At 43.5% G+C, this 16,494-nt stretch overlaps 1 protein-coding gene across 2 annotated transcripts in view; it reads left to right on the top strand.

The window, feature by feature from the left end:
* TMEM132C (transmembrane protein 132C) overlaps positions 1 to 16,037 on the top strand; it is a 201,797-nt gene extending 185,760 nt beyond the window's left edge. For both annotated transcript variants that reach the window (XM_027652327.1, XM_027652328.1), the window contains 5 exons: positions 1,489 to 1,694; positions 2,120 to 2,393; positions 3,461 to 3,652; positions 12,483 to 12,786; positions 13,261 to 16,037. In XM_027652327.1, the coding sequence (XP_027508128.1) occupies positions 1,489 to 1,694; positions 2,120 to 2,393; positions 3,461 to 3,652; positions 12,483 to 12,786; positions 13,261 to 14,156 (1,872 nt within the window). In that variant the 3' untranslated portion in view covers positions 14,157 to 16,037. The remainder of the gene's footprint in view (positions 1 to 1,488; positions 1,695 to 2,119; positions 2,394 to 3,460; positions 3,653 to 12,482; positions 12,787 to 13,260) is intronic.
* Positions 16,038 to 16,494: the final 457 nt, after the last annotated feature.

Genomic DNA, 16,494 nt, shown 5'->3' with positions numbered 1-16,494 from the left:
GTGGTATATTATTTACATGTGATTCCTTTTAACTTCAGCCATCTAGGGATTAGGTATCTGGTCTAAGAGACTTTGTAGGGTCTTCATCTCTGGTGGAGAGACACAGGCAGCTTCACTGAGAGAGACAGTAACTCTGCTGGAATAACCCTCTTGGGGAATGCATCATAGAAATGCTTGTATTATGTTCTCTGAAGTTTGTTTTTGCAATCTCACCATCAAATATTTTACTGCTCAGAATATGAGCAGTGCCTAAACCCAAAAGAGGATACAAATGGGATGTGTATGTTGAACTGGGAACAGTTTAGCTCCTGTGCCTGTGGTCCCAGGGGACATCCATCTGTCTGATTAGCCTGCGGACACAGGCATTTTCAGCTGATAATCTTCATTTGAATAAAATGGTATTGGGAAGGGGAGCGGGGATAAAAAGAAGCAGATGATAATCTAAATATATGTACAGGTGGGGAAATGCATTGCCACCATTAACAATGCTCATTATGGGTGATGAAATAGAATTCTGACAGGACGGGAGCAAGTGGAGGAGCTGAGATCTGCTGGGTTTGCTGTTGATTTCTGCAGACATACCAGCTCATTTAGTAATGTAACAGCTCCCATTGCTCGCCACTTAATGTATGATTAATGTGCCACAGGATTTCCCTAGACATTTATGACACCTTTAGGAATAGAAATGACAATGACTTTATCACATGGAGTCACTTCATACTATCTGCATCCCTCTTAATGATTTATGTATTCAGGAGTGATTTTATCACTAGTACTCAGTAACGTAATAAATGAGAAAACTCAATGGTCTGTAAATTACAACATTGATTAAAGAAGTGATTACTGGTATAACTCTTACATGACTATGATAATGCTTGCTTATATTTCAGGACAGCATTTACATATTAATGATAAATCTACTGCAGTGTTTAGAAATACGTTACAGCTTTAATCAAAATGTAAACATTTATAAACAGATAATGTTTATTGCAGAGGAAATGAGTAGACTTCTGTTACCCTTCAGTGGCTGGAATCTACTGCAGAGCCAGCTTTGTCTTGGGGACTGAAAGCAACGTCACCCCCCGATGAAGGTCATCATCAGGGTAGAGCTTTGATTCACTTCTTGCCTCTGTGGAGACCTGTTTGGGTTTGTTGGGTTCCTCTTGACAAAGCTGTGAAGGAGCCTCGCTCATTAAAAATTCCCCAGCACTGCAACGGGCTCGCTGCTCACAAACGGAAAATCAACCGCCGGCTTCAGAAATAGCACCCAGTCTTTAGGCATCTCCAGTATAATTATGCCTCCTGAACCAATGAAGGATTTTTGTGTTCAGCTGCTCCCATTGTAAAAGACCATCATTAACATACATAAAGAGATGGGAGCCTTTTCTGTTTGTTTTTGGTTTTGAGCTGCCGGGGTTGCACTTTGAGCTTGTTTTGTTGCAGTGATTACCTTTTCTTCTTCCTCTCTCTCTCTTCCCCCTCCCTCAGGTTTCTGACAGATGTGACTATGTTTTTGTCAATGGCAAAGAAATGAAAGGCAAGGTGAATGCACTTGTGAACTTCACCTACCAGTATCTGAGCGCTCCTCTGCAGATCACGGTCTGGGTTCCGCGCCTGCCCCTTCAGATCGACATTTCAGACACAGAACTGAGCCAGATCAAAGGCTGGAGAGTCCCAGTTGTTTCCAACAAAAGGTGGGTTTGAGTTTGCTAAATTTCTTGGCCGGTTTGTAAAATAAATGCAGCACCTGCACCCAAAATGCAACGTCTTTCCCTGAGGAGCAGCAGTCCTGGAATCCCCAGCTTTGCTCTGGACATCTACAGGTACAATAAGGCTTTTAAAATGTGTGGGAGTTTTGATTCTGTGCATGTGTCTTCTCTTGGGCACTTGGTCCACTTACAGAGTTGTTGTTTGGATATGCCAGCTTAGAGCAAAAAGTGGCATAATCCATTTGTACGGTCCTTCATCGTGGGAGGTAGCCGAGAATCATCAGAGGTCCAAAAAACCAGAAGGGAGGGCTGTTATTTAGGTGGGTTCTCCCTCCATCAGCACTCTAATGTTAGTCTTCACTAATGCTCTTGAAATAATTTCTTTATGCTTTCTTTTCTTGCAACCCAAGGCCCACCAGGGACAGCGATGATGAGGATGAAGACGAGCGGAAGGGAAGGGGGTGCACCCTGCAGTACCAGCACGCCATGGTGCGGGTCCTCACCCAGTTCGTGGCTGAGGATTCCAGCCCCTGGGGCCAGCTGAGCTACCTGCTGGGCTCAGACTGGCAGTTTGACATCACAGACCTGGTGGTGGATTTTATGAAGCTGGAGGATCCTCACATTGCCAAGCTGCAGGAGGGCAGGATCTTGATTGGAAGGGAAGTAGGAATGACGACGATGCAGGTACCGTGCTCTGGACGGTGGTTCTTGATGATTCTGTGACTGCCACGTTCTGCCATTCCCACAGGGAACCTCCATGTGGTGTATCTGATACAGTGCTCTGCTCTCTTGGAACAGGGTCATCTCCCATTACATTCCCATGACCTCCTAGAGTGTCACACACAGCACTGACCCAACAACAATGATCCAAGCTAGAGGTGGTCCAAGGCATGGAGCTGGAAGCCATAGAGCCTTCAGAGATGTTTAGGAGAGGCAGCATTTCCAGGCTAAGTGAGAAGTCAGAGAGCTCTTTCCTCATGTGGGTGCAGGTTATCACCAGTCAGCTGACGGGCACAGTTTTGACTTTTTGAGACAGGGATCTTTAGATTGTACCAAGTTTAATTTTATTTATTTAAACATTAATTCAGGGGGAAAAAAAGTTCAGCCTGGTTAATAACCCTGAAAGGCACAAGTGGCCAACACCCAGTTCTGCCCCAGCTGAATCCTTACTAAAGCCAACGCATTAAGAGTGAACACAGCCAATCTAGGCTGTAGATATGAGATGAGGAATGTGGAGAAGTCAGTATGTGCAGGAACTGGCTATCCTTAGTTCCCTAAAGACAGCAGCATGGCCCTTCTTTAAAGGGAAGGACATCCTACTACCTTAATGTTCCATCAGAAACAGAAAAATAGACAAGAATTTCCAAGCCAAGAAGTAAAGGACAAATCCTAGGTGTTTCTAACCTCCCTTTGGAGTAGTCGGGGAGTCTGATGAGCTCATCCATATGGAGACACAGAATAACAGGGCAAGGAAGTTTTAAATCAGCTCTCCTGGAGGAATGATGCAAATAAGACACGTGGGACAGGATGACTGTCAGTATTGGATGCCATTTCTCAACCAGAACCTCTCCACTGATGTTTTTCCAACCTTGCTAATGAAATCAGACTGCATTTTCAGTGTGCTCTGCCATTCTTTCCTGTGCATGAAGCTCTGGAGACAAGAAGGGATGATGACCCTGAAATAACCTTAAGAGAGGTTGTTTTAATTGATCGGCCTTTTCCTAAGTTGGTTCTTTTGTGTTTCTCCAAAGGTTTTGTCTCCTCTGTCTGACTCCATCCTGGCAGAGAAGACAGTGACTGTGCTGGATGACAAAGTGACCATAACAGACCTTGGGGTGCAGCTGGTGTCTGGGCTTTCACTGTTCCTCCAGCCGAGTGCTGCCAGCAGTCGGGCTATCGTGGCTACAACTGTTGCCCAAGAGTTGCTTCACACTCCTAAGCAGGTAGTGCACACTCTGTATTTACTGTTGTTGCCTTTTGGCATGGGGGAGTGTTTTACCAATGCAAATATAATATATCTAATTCATAACAAGTTTAGAAGTTAGACTTTAAAATGTTGGTGTGGTCTGTGTCCATGTTAATTGCTTTCCTTTGGAGATATTCTGGAATTGTCTTCTCATTTCTTCCCTTCAAATGAGGACTTCTTCTGCAGTAGAAGTTCTAACTACACTGAATACTTATATTTTTAATACCCTTTCTTTAAATAATGGACATCAGTTATTTTTGCTGCACAGGCAGTCTCTGGACAATGATCCTGGTTTGCTGTATGACCAGGCCCTTGTTTTCCATGCCTGAGAGCACAGAGTTCTGTGTGTGGCAATTTAATATTTTGAAGAGCTGTAAAATGGAGACAGAGGATGGCCAGATAAATTTCTTTTCCCTCCTGGAGTCATGACAGATTGCCAGGCTCCTTACTGATTTTTGATATGGATTTTGGGGGGTTCATCATCCAGTTCATGTGCTGATACTACTTAATTTAGCCAGCAAATTCCCCTCTCTGTAGAGGGGGTCTTTCAAACAGTGTGTTTCAGGTCACAACCCCTGTGGAAAAGAATATTGGAGAGCACCACCAAATCAAGTCAAACAGTCACTCTGACACAGATTAAATCCAAGGGTCAGTAGCAGTGGAACAAGCTCTGTTTCAGTCAGTTGATTTGAAGACTGGGACTGAGGATCATGCAATTAAGTCTGTCCACAGCTACTCCTCTTGCAGAAACTTCTTTTCATCTCACATAGATAGGGAGAGATCTCAAGTCAAGTTTTATGGCCCATTTTCATGATAATTGCTACCTAATTTTCTGCAACATAAAAATAATTTAGTTTGTTTTATAACTTAGTGACAGGAAAATGTCCAAACTAGAAGGACACGTTGCCCATCTGTTCCATTTACTGCATCCTGTAAACATAAGAATCTGATGTAATTAACGCATTTATACCCTTTTTCAGGGCTTAGAAAACCACGTCTGACACATTGTCTTCAGACAAAGACTGTAAAAAACAAAAACTGAAGCCTTCCTAACCCAATCCTGTTCTGTAGGACACAGCACCATTAGTCCTGCAGCAGCATTGGAAGAATCATGGCTTTGATTGCAGATAAAAGAGCTTGTGAATCTGGAAAGGCTACCCAGATGTTTTATCAGCTTCTCAGATACATAGATGATCTGTCCTGAGTATATAAAGGTATTTAGGAACATCAGGTTATGGCATATTGAGCTGGGGCATTTCAGTAGTGCACATCATGACTTCTCCTGTTGTTCATGGCCTGGCAGGATGATGTGACATGTCATTATGTATCACTTCAATTGGCAAGTTATGAAGGAATACAGAAGAGTAAAAATGTGTAAACGTGGTTTGCTTTGAAATTATTTTTCTCAGCATCTGTGTTATGAAACGATTTTAGTGAAATATTTTGTTTAAGCTGATGTTCCTCTGCAAGACCATTTCAGGATCCTCCGAGTGGCACATTTCTGATACAGAAGTGACTGGGCATGCCAGGCTCTGGTTCTGAGCAATCCTCAGAGCTGGACAGGGCTGCTGGGCAGTGCTGCTGTCCTGCTGACCTCATCCTGGGCTTGCTGCTCACACTGTGGTGAAGATACCAACTCTAAAACAGGAGGCCAGAGACAGTCAAGCACCTTTTTCTCCGTTACAGAAGTCAAAAATCTCTTGTTTCTTCTCCAGACTCCATCTGTAAAAAAACCCCAAAACCTAGACTCTATTAGAAGGCAGTGGAAAGCCTTCTGTGCACCAGGATCTGGAATGCTCAAGGAAATCTGGTTGTTAGTAGTGGTCCCAAATTAGTCAGGTTTTCCTGCTCCTTCTGTGCTTGGTGCCTTCTGTCACAGTTTCCTGCACACCCAGAGCAGGATGTTCTTGTGGATTCCCACTTCAGGCTCTGCCTCTCCTCCCAGTCCCTCCAATCTGGAGCCTGCCCACCCCCATTGCCTCTGCCTGCCTTCCCACCACCTCCTCCTCAACCAGAGAGAGAGAAGTGTCCTGCCTTTTTCCCTGTGAAAGGCTTTGCTGGGAGCATCACTCCTCACTTTGGGAAATTTGTGAGGGTCAGTTCCAGCTGAAGTCCTGACCCTGGTCGTGCTGGGTCACTGAGGGTCCTGAGCACAGTCCCTGGTTTTTGGGGCACTTTGTGCCTTTGTCCTGGAGGCCTGAAGTGATTCCACACACTGCACAATTCACTTTCTACCTATTGAAAGCCACTCATTTGTTCTCAAGCCTAAACCTTACTCAGCCTATAGGCAGGGCTTGCCCAAGGAAGGGCTGTTAAAAAGAATTTGCATCTGCATCACCCAAAAAATAAGACAGGAATAGGTTTCACACTACATTAAATGAAATAGCATAGGAGTCACAGACATCTTTTCCTTTCGTTTGCAGTTTGAATGAAGGATATAACATTTAAGTCACTTTCCCTTAGAAAAATTAATGCAAATGTAGGAATGCTTGTGGCTAAATTTTGCAAGAAGTGACTCATGATTTGGAGTGTATCAGCTGAGATCTTTTTGGAGCTAGAATTCTGAAGGCAAGTGCTGAGTGTTTTGTGAAAATCAAGCCCTTTTGAAAGGGTTTTTTCCAACGAGACAGCCCAGAACTAAGCATATGCTTGAATGTTGTGAGGACTTCATTGGTTGTGTGTCTTTTCCTCTCAAACAAGTTTATAAAAAGGCCCAGATAACTCATGCAAACCTTACTGATGCAACTGAAAAAATAACAGTTGAGACAGCTGAAGGTTTTATTTTTCTCAGGAATGATAGTGTGTGTCTCAGCGTTGTCATATGGAAAAAACCAGTCAATGTGTTCTTAGTCAACTGTTTTCCTTTAGCTCCACTTTAGAACCCCCAACAGCCAAGCTCCAGCACAGCCTAGCAAATGCCCTTGGGGAATTGGAGCTGTGGCAGGCTCAGTATTGTCCCCAGCACAGTCAGCAGTGCGTCTGTGGAGTGCAGTGCCAGGCATAAAATATTACACACATTGTGCTGTTATGGATCTTTTAATATCCTAGGAGTGAGTTCAGAGTTTTTGCTGTGGCTTTCTTTCAGTGACTATAATGACTAGATTAGTTCCTTGATTATAATGACCACAACATGTTCTGCATAAGTAGCACAAAGCAGCCAAAACACGAGTCCTGAAAAGTTGGCAGTTTCTCCAAATGCTCAGCAATCTAAAGAAGATAAGCTCATTTTTTTTTATCTTGGATGCCTTAAATTAGATATCTTTATCTATAGCTGGGCAACTAATTACCTGCTGTGACAAGGTGACCTTGAAAGATTCTGAGCCCATACTTTTTTTTTTAATCAGTGGGGAGCTCATCAGCACTGAGAAGTGGATCACTGATTTAGGTGCCTAAAAATAGACACAGGTTGACCAACTTTTAAATATCAAATATGAAGTATCTTCTAAATATTTGGAAACTGTAGCTGTGAGTAATCTATTTTTAGTGGCCATCTGCTCAGGTAGGAAAGCTGTTCCATTTGGCTTGCTGATGGTTGTTAAAATCAGCACTGTCACCATAAAGACTCCTCCAAAATGCAAATAAAAGAAAACCTACATTGTTTAAGTGTTTTCTGATTTAAGTGAGCTTCAAGAACTCTCAAATCTTAGCTGGCTCTGCAGGGAAACCCACAGTTATATCCGTTTTTTTCGTCACTGTAGGGTGTTGGATGGGGTCTGATGAACTGAAATGGGCCAGTAAAGAAATAAAAAAACCCCTTTAATAATCAGCTGTGTGTATTGGTGTATCTCCCAGTGCTACCAAAAAACTACAGACATTTTCTTAGGGAAAAAGAACAATGTTAGTGCTTTCTAGAGGCCAAGTTCTTCTGTTTCAGGTGTGGTGCCTGTTGACATCAGTGACAGGATCCAGCCCTGAGGATATGGATGTCTGTCCTCACTCTGATGGGACACAAGGGTGCTCAGCACCACCTGGGTCAGGGTGACAAGCTGGAGTTATTCCATGTCCCTGCCTTTTGAATTGTCTGTTTTAGCTTATGTCCTTCATTCAGACCAGTTCTGAGAGTTCACTGACACCTCACAGTTAAGTAACAGACAATAGGAGTATTTTTATGGTGTGGATTCATTACCCCATCCTGGCAGTATAAGTTACACTTAAATTGTATTTATGTCTTCTTTAAACTGACAGAGCAATGTAAATGGCTCACAAGAATGACAAAGGAATTAAGCAGTATGGGAAAGGGAGAAAGGAGGTATTGTTAGATAAGAATCTGAATTCTCTTGCAAATACAAGCAAATTCCCACTGGAAAGGAATGTCACATTAGCAGATTGGACAAAAAGGAGAGAAAGAAATACACAGTGGGGGAATGCATGGTTTGAATTAAGATCTGAGTCTTGGCTGCCTTTCATTTCCACATCATAACCATCAAGCCCAATTTTTACTACACAAGCCACAGGCTTAAAAATAAATGCACATGTAATACTTTGATATTTCATGTGATAAAACTTTGAGGGAAATCCATTTCAGCATTCCAGTCCCCAGACAGAACAATCAGAGCTGGTCTGATACAAGCTGCTGAGAAGAGTATCCCCTTGCCTTTATTTGAGGGAGGGATGTATTTGTTTTCTACAGAGCCATCTATTTCTTTCCTTTGGTGTCCTGCCTCTCTCCAGGACCATTGCTGCTGACCCCAGCAATTGAGGGCTTATCCACAAATACTTTTATTCGTGCTGTAGTGAATAAAGACCATTAAAAGGCCTCTTTATTCTGAGCATGGAATAAAATCAAATGTACTGATCAATCTTCACATCTGTGTTTCTAAGCAGCAGGATTCTCTAAAATGGAACCAGTCCTACAAACTTTATTCCCCTATTTTTTGCTTGAAGCATGAGACAGCCCTGGTGTGGGGGTGTTGAAGGACACTGCAATCACTGACAGTGATGCTGCAGATGGGCTCAGTGGAACATCCTGAGATAAGCAGACTTTCAAATGCTCTGTGATGCTTTAGAGGGAAAAATAATCATCACTGTGGCTCCCAGATTTCCAGAGGCAACTCATGCAAGTCCCAGCATGGAGGAACTCGTTAGATCTCTGGTTGATGGGCTTTCCACTGAGCTTCCAAACGAGCTCTGCTCCCTGCATTCAGGTTGCCTTTTGGTGTGTGAACCTCCCTGTTTTATCTGGGTGGAACAGACATAGCTAGCAAAAACCAGTGTTTGTGGTGACTCATGGCAGGCTTTGGAGCATTTCAGGTCAGGAAATACAAAGTTCCTCTGGGAATGTTGGTTTCCATTAGTGCCATGTTACTTTTCTATCCTTGTCATTTTCCCCTTTCTTTTCCCCACCTAAACATTACAAGTGGATAACAAGGGGGATAAAACTATTAACAAAAAGCAAAATGCAAGTTTATACAAGATTTATCAAGTGGCATCTTTGGACTGATAAGCCACCATGTGATTCAAGGCCAGAAAGGGTGGTGGAACTGCCACCAGATCAAGAGCTGGCCACCTTGCTGAAATTACACCTGGAATGGGGGAAGAGAACAGCAAAGACACAAGGAAAAATGTAGACAAAATTGAGTTCAATATTAGTTCAAAATATGTCTTGATAAAGAAAGGGTTTTATGTGTTTAATGAAAGCCTGATGATTATAAGTAATGGTTGTGGGAAGCAGTTTCTTCATCTCCCTTGGACTGGATTTTGCTGTCACTAACATGATCTAATGTACATTATCTGACTCACTTCACATCATCACAGTCACCATTACAGACCATCCTGTTCTCCAGGAAACACGGGCACTGCTGTGTCTTTGTGGTTCATTTGTTCTGGGAGTGCAGCTGAGCACATATGTGTGTGTGTGTGTGTGTGCATTTATGAAAAGACTGGAAAAGTGGAGGAAAGAAAGACCAGAGAGCAAGATCATCCCTCAAACTCTTTGTTTATGCTTGGTAATTAAAGAACACAAGCATTTGTCACCTTGGCGTTGAGGGCATCAGAGTAGGGGCAGCAACTTTGCCAGGTAAGAAGGCTCCAATCCGTCTTCATCTGCTGATAGTAACTGGAGGACCTTGTCAGAGACTGGGAGGGGATTTATTGGTGCTGTACACAGGATTTGCAGAAACGGCTCCTTGAAGGACGTGGTACTAAATCATTTATTTTTTCTTTCTTTTTCTTTTTTTCTTTTTTGCTTATCAGAATTTATAATCATTTGGGAAATTCACTTCCTTCCCCTGCCTTTGCCTTTCCTTTAACAGTGTGAATGAGAGGAGGTAATCTCTTGCCAAGTAGAATATTTGGCCTGATACAGTATATTTTGGCAGGATTTTGAATTCTCTCCCTCTTTTTCTCACTGGTTTTCTTTCCGTTTCAATTAATGCTGTCCGTAGTATGAGCATGACAACGTTGTGTTGTGAAAAAAATGGTTCTTCTTTTAAAGAAAGGCTCTCTTGGAAATAAAAAACGTCAGTGCTGGTTGAAAATAATGGCTAAGCCATTGCACACCTCTGTTATCTACAGTAAATCACATGTGTGCCTGCAGATTTCAGCTGACTGCCACTTCATTTTTCTCTGTCTCTGCTTCATAAAACTGGGAATGCAGAATGGTAGAGAAATAGCATTAAAAAATAGAAGTTGTTTTGAAGTTGCTTGCAACTTTGTCAGATTCTGGCCATTTGGGCTGAATTTTTCCATGCTGGCTTCTTCTGCATACGAAAGGTACCCGAGGGCTGATAAAGCTGAAAGGCATCAAGATAAGAAAAACAAACAGGGATGAAGAAGACAGGAAGGAAGAATATATGGCTTGTCATGTGTGTTCCTCTCCAGTGTCTGAACAGAATCTCCAGATCCCTCAAAGGTGCTGTTGTACTACCAAGGAAACCTCCTTGCACAGCTGGGGCTCTGCAGTGCCAGGTGTGCTGGGTTTGGCTGCCAGGGAATGCACCAAGGATTTGGTGATGCAAATCCTTTTGCAGAGATGTGGAGCTATGGATGTCCCCAGCAGAGCTGGGAGGAGGCACAGGTCTCATAATTTCCAGCCTCAGCTGGACAAATGCTGCACTTGTTTTCTCATTCTGCTCTCCAAAAGAGAGCAGCACTGGCAGGCAGTGCCAGCCCTGTTGTGATAATGTGCTTGCTGGTGTTTTTTCCTTGCTTAGGTTGATGAAAAGTTAAGTGTATCTTCCACACCTCCCCAGTGGTACATGAGGCTGACCTCTTGTTTTAGGGAGAAGGAAGGCAACAGGATGTTGAATTGCCAGAGGAGATGAATCTTTTCCTCTTTACATGTACCCATAAAAAAAAAAAAAATCCTTTGCTTTACTGTGACCGGGTTTGCTCTGCTATAGATTTCTATGATATAAATTCGAGCTGTGCCCTGTAGCTTTGTGTTTCTGTCTGTTCAGCCATTTCAGGGTTGTTTGTCTAATGAAAGATCAGCTGGTTTCGTTTCCTTACACAGTTCAGCTTCCCCAGTTCCTGAGTTACCCTGGCTCCATTTCAGCTGTTTGAAGTACATTTGAATCACCAAGAACTTTGCCTTCTTTCCTATTGTGCCACAACTTATTTTTCTTCTTTCAGTCCCTCAAGAACTTGCTGATAGTGCTTTGGAAATCAAATATTCAGTATGGTGCAACCTTCTGCACAGCTAAATACCCCTTGCTGTTTTCACTGAAAAGCTTTAAATTTAACTGGAAGGATAGCAATTCCCTTTGTTTGTAACCATGGCGTAACAAATTGTAGCCAATTGAAATCCATATTAAGTTGTAAATTTCTATTATGACTGGACATTAAGAGGGTGGCAATATTTTTCCCCAGTGGTGATTTTCAGCCCAGTTGTTCTGACGTACCCAAGTGTAAAGTTATTAGGGCCGTTTGTGGTTTAAGTGTGGGAAGAAAAGAACTTCACTTTTGTGGGAAGTTGCACTCGGGCAATCTGCCTGTCTGCTGCCTGAACAGGCAAGACATGGAACAAATAAAAAATTAAAGACATTTCCTGCAAAGAAAGCTATTGAGACGTGGAGAAGTAAATATCTGTATCATCTGGATGGGATTTCAAATAGCAAAGGGCTGACCTCTGGCTTTGTGTTTGCTTCTAATGATGACTTCTAACAGTGCTACCTGCAGAGAACAAAGACAGTCCAATTAAATCCAGGCCATTTGTATTTTTATTGTATAGATCATGCCAGAATTCCCATCCTCCTCTTCTTGATGCAAAAATGCAGTGGACTTTTTAATTATCTCAAGGATAAAGCATTTTTTACTTAAAACCAGCAAAATGGCATTTGTTTTTTGAGTCTTTTCCTTCCAGGTGAATCTTCTGCTCCGACTATTTCCAAGATACTCTGGTAACTCCTTATTCCTGCCAAGATATTTGTACCCTGCTTAATTTGACAGCTCCTCATTACACCTGTGCACGGGGAACATGAAGAAAATGAGTGTTCTGTCAAGTGCTTCCAGTCATTTTTCTGGTTTGCCTCTTCCAACTTTTGTATGACGAGAATTACTTTCTTTATAAACCATGTAAAACTGTAGCTTGTTAGTGGGCACTTTGGTATCACGGACATCTCATATCAATTATTTTATATGTTCTTTTGCAAAACATTTGCAGGAAGGATAACAGTGGAACCTTCAGTGAAAAAATGTGGCCAATTTTCTGCCCCATCAGCTGAAGGTTGGTTTGCTTTAAACACAGTGCAGAGCCACCGTTTTCCATTTCCTCCAGCTGCCATTCCGAGCTGAGAGATCGATGAGCCGCAGTGGGTTGAGCTGTTTTATTTAAGACCCTGCCTTTAACCATACCCCTCTCTTTTCAGGAAGCTGTAGTGAGCACCTGGATCCAGTTCAGTGACAGCTCTGTCACTCCCCTGGACATTTACGACCCCAAGGACTTCTCCCTCTCTGCTGTGTCGCTGGATGAAGGCGTCGTCTCCACCCACCACAGCGCTGCCTTCAGGTGGCCGGTTGTGGCAGCGGAGGGTGAAGGCCAGGGCACGTTAATCAAGGTGGACATGATGATCTCCGAAGCCTGCCAGAAGTCCAAGAGGAAGAGCATCCTGGCTGTGGGGAGTGGCAACATCAAGGTGAAGTTTGGCCAGAACGACGCAGACTCTGATGCAGGTGGGTGCCATGGTCCGAGGGGAGGATGGGGCCATGACACAGCACGGATGGGGCCGGAGACAAGGTAGAGGTGCAAATGGAATGCTTTATCGAGGGGTGTAGGGGTTTTATGGGTTTTACGTGGGGAAAGGGCTAGGATATGGGGTGGAGCATGAGACAGACAAACGGGGGAACAAATCGGGGTAGGGACATAGGCAAAAGGGGGATGAACGTGGGAGGAACCAGGGAAGGAAAGGGCAAGTGGTAACTGTCTCCTCTCTGCAGCTTCTTCAGCCTATCAGAGAGGGGAGCGGGGAAGCAGGGAGCAGGCAAACTGGTGGCAAGCCCCGGCACATCCAGGCTGCTCACTGTGTAGTGTGGATACAATTAAACCACATAATAACAGTAAAGTCCATATAATAAAGTCCTGTCAATTGCTGTATGTCTTTCCCCACACCTGGAACCGCTCCCATCCTGAATCTTGTTCCTTCACAGGTGGGGATTACGACGCCGACGAGATCGAGAACCACGCGAGCGACCGGCGGCACAAGGCGTCGGAGCAGGAGCGCTACGGCCAGGACGGGCGGTACTACGGCGGCTCCTCGGCCGAGAGGGAGGAGGGCCCCGTCAGGAAAGCCAGCACCACGGCAAAATCCATCCTGAAGAACAAGGTCCTCAAAAACAACAGGCTGGATGGCGGCAAACTCTCGGACGACAGCCAGCTGCAGAACATTCCCATAGACTTCACCAACTTCCCTGCTCAAGTGGACCTCCCCAAGGGCAGTGCGGGTGTAGAGGACAGCGACCTGGTGCAGACACCCAGGGGCCTTAGTGATCTGGAGATCGGGATGTACGCGCTGCTGGGGGTCTTCTGCCTGGCAATTCTAGTCTTCCTAATAAACTGTGCAACATTTGCACTGAAGTACCGCCACAAGCAGGTCCTGGTGGAAGGACAGACCACCATGACCCATTCCCATGACTGGGTGTGGCTGGGGAACGAGGCAGAACTGCTGGAGAACACGGCAGATGCGTCGCCTCAGCAGGACGAGCACACGACCATTATCGACCGGGGCTCGGGCAGCGAGGAGAGCAACCAGCTCCTCAATGGCAGTGCTCAGAAGAACATCCAGGGCCAGGTCCACAGGTGTGCAGACTCGGGGGGCAAGCCGGGGAAGGAACAGAAATCGGAAGGTTTACATTCGCCGACGTCCAAACGGAAGCGGGTAAAATTCACCACGTTCACAACCATCCCGCCGGACGACGGCTGTCCCACTGTCAACTCAATCCTGAGTAGCAATGACGATGACATTAAGTGGGTGTGCCAGGATATGGACCTGGGGGACTCCAAAGAGATACGAAACTACATGGAGAAGTTCAAAGACAAAGTGTAGCTCCCCGCTGGGTTTTTTTTTTTTTGGGGGGGGGTTTAACCACACCTTGATGCCTTCAGTTCTACAGTATATATTGGGACAGGAGAGGGGGAGGGGAAGGGATCACCAGGAGAAATGATGAGGCAGTTTTTATAATCAGGGAAAGAAATTTGCCAAACTGTCCATGGTTTGTTTTAGTTTTGTTTTTTTTTTCACTTTGTTTTGAGGTTTTTTCCAGTGGTTATTCTGCTACTCATGGATTTAGGAAGTGGGATCTAAATAGCAGAAAGGAACAAGGAAATGGTGTGACCAATATGATGAACTGAACAAGATGAGGTTGTGAAAATTCATTTTATGGGTCATACAAATAATAATGATAGTATTGTTTCAAAGTACCGAAAAATATCTGCAAAAAAGAAATGAGAGAATATAAGAGCATGAAAAGAATAAGCAAGAGACAAACAATAACTTTTTCTATTTCCAGTAAAACATCACAATTATGGGCATATGACCCACAAGGAGACTTTTTAGATTGTTACTCGAGCCATTTCTTTTTATTCCTTCATTTCAAGTGAAGATGTGTCTTTGGCACTACACATGAAGGAGGAAGAAATTACCTGGTATTTTTATTTTTACCTTTCTGCTTGTCTTGTAAATTGAAACAGAATATTTTTCCCTCTTGTATTTTTCTTTTAAATATCTTGAAAACAGGAAAATTTAAAATTCTTTAAGTTCGCAATGGGCCAAGAACATCCAAGTTAGCTATAAATAGTCTCCTGTCATTTAAAGAATTCAAGGGATAAGTATTGACTAATAATTTCCATGCGGTGTTTCTTCTGAAAGTCTAAGCCTCCATTTCACCCTTAGCTAGAAATATGTTCTGTTTGGAAGAAGTATTCATTTTCCTTTCAGGTTTGGATTGTTTCTTTAGTTGCTCGTTTTAAATTTCCACAACCAAAGTTCCTACTTTTCACCAAGGGAAGAAGGTGCTGTTTTATTTTAGCTTTTAGAAGTACCAAGGATGGGAGCTCCCCACTGGTGCATTTTAAATGTACCTGGAACTGAGACCATCACAGGCCAAATATGTACAGCCTGGATTTTGGTTTGCTTTTTGGTTTTTTTTTTGCCAAGTTCATGAATTCATAATTTTGTGCTGTAATTTTCTGTTTATTCTAATGCCACCAGCTCTCATCAAGCTCTGAAAGCCAGAAGAAGAGTGGACAGAAAGACACTGATTGCCCCCAAACTTTTATTTCCTTGTACTGGGAGAGCTGGCCTCTGGACTGACTGTTGGGGGGGAGGGAGGGGAATATTGCTGAAGCAAGACCAAGAAATACCTGGAGCTGTTTTATAGATTTTTTTTAATTTTTTTTTTGCCATTGGACCAGCTAAGACTGAAAGTTTTAGACTAGATTGTAAAGCTGATGTTTTGAAAAAACAAATACCGACCCAGTAATAAATCGGAAGCAAATACAAAATAGAGTTTTAATTCGTGGTGTAAACTGGCAGAACTGTGTTGACTCAGTACCAGTTCCCATTAATGGAGGACACAGATCAAAATCTATACAATGAGGAAACCACTGTCATCCAAAACCTCTCCTAACTAAAAGGAAGATGGTATACCCAGCCTTTGGAAAGCAGTATTATGTCCTGACTGTTAGCCAGAAGCACTTGCATTGTCCTGTCTTTACCATGTATTTTGTTGTTTTGGGTTTTTTTAAATTACTAAACTCAGTAGTTTGGGTTTTTTTTTACTTGGACAAAATCAATCCTGCCACCCAGTAACATAGATGGACATTTTAACAAGATATGCCTAGTATGCATTGTAGACTGAAAGAATGTAATATTTATTTATACATGTTATACGAATTGTAATTAAAATGCTTTACATGGCTTGACAAATTAACCTCTCTTTTCTGAGGGGAGGGGGCTCCTGCTGTCATTTCTGTGTTCAAATACTGCATCCACTGCCCAACAGAAACACGGTTTAAGCTGCTTTCTGGGGAGAGAATAGAGATGTATGAAAGTTTTTTCGCCACCCTGACCCTTCCTTTGTGAAGTGCTTCCCCTTCCCACCCAACGTGTGGTGATGATGATGGATGGCAGGAGAAGACAGCAGCCAGGCACAGTTCAGGGCAGTGTCACTATTCATCTTGTTCATCCTCGTGCCCACCATCAGCACGAGCAGCTCCAGCGCTCGGGCTCCCGATGTGAGCAACGTCCGTGCAGCCCAGTCATAATTAATTACGTGGCTTCTCTGATTGATACGGCGGGTTCAGATGGAAGCAGGTTTCACTGAATCACAACTGACATGTACAAAGCACCCTCAGTCCCAGAGGACCCCCAGCAACTTGACAAG

Source organism: Corapipo altera, unplaced genomic scaffold, assembly GCF_003945725.1.
Source record: "Corapipo altera isolate COAL_440 unplaced genomic scaffold, ASM394572v1 67, whole genome shotgun sequence".
In the NCBI taxonomy this organism is placed as follows: domain Eukaryota; kingdom Metazoa; phylum Chordata; class Aves; order Passeriformes; family Pipridae; genus Corapipo; species Corapipo altera.
This window is presented reverse-complemented; position numbering and strand designations above follow the sequence as displayed.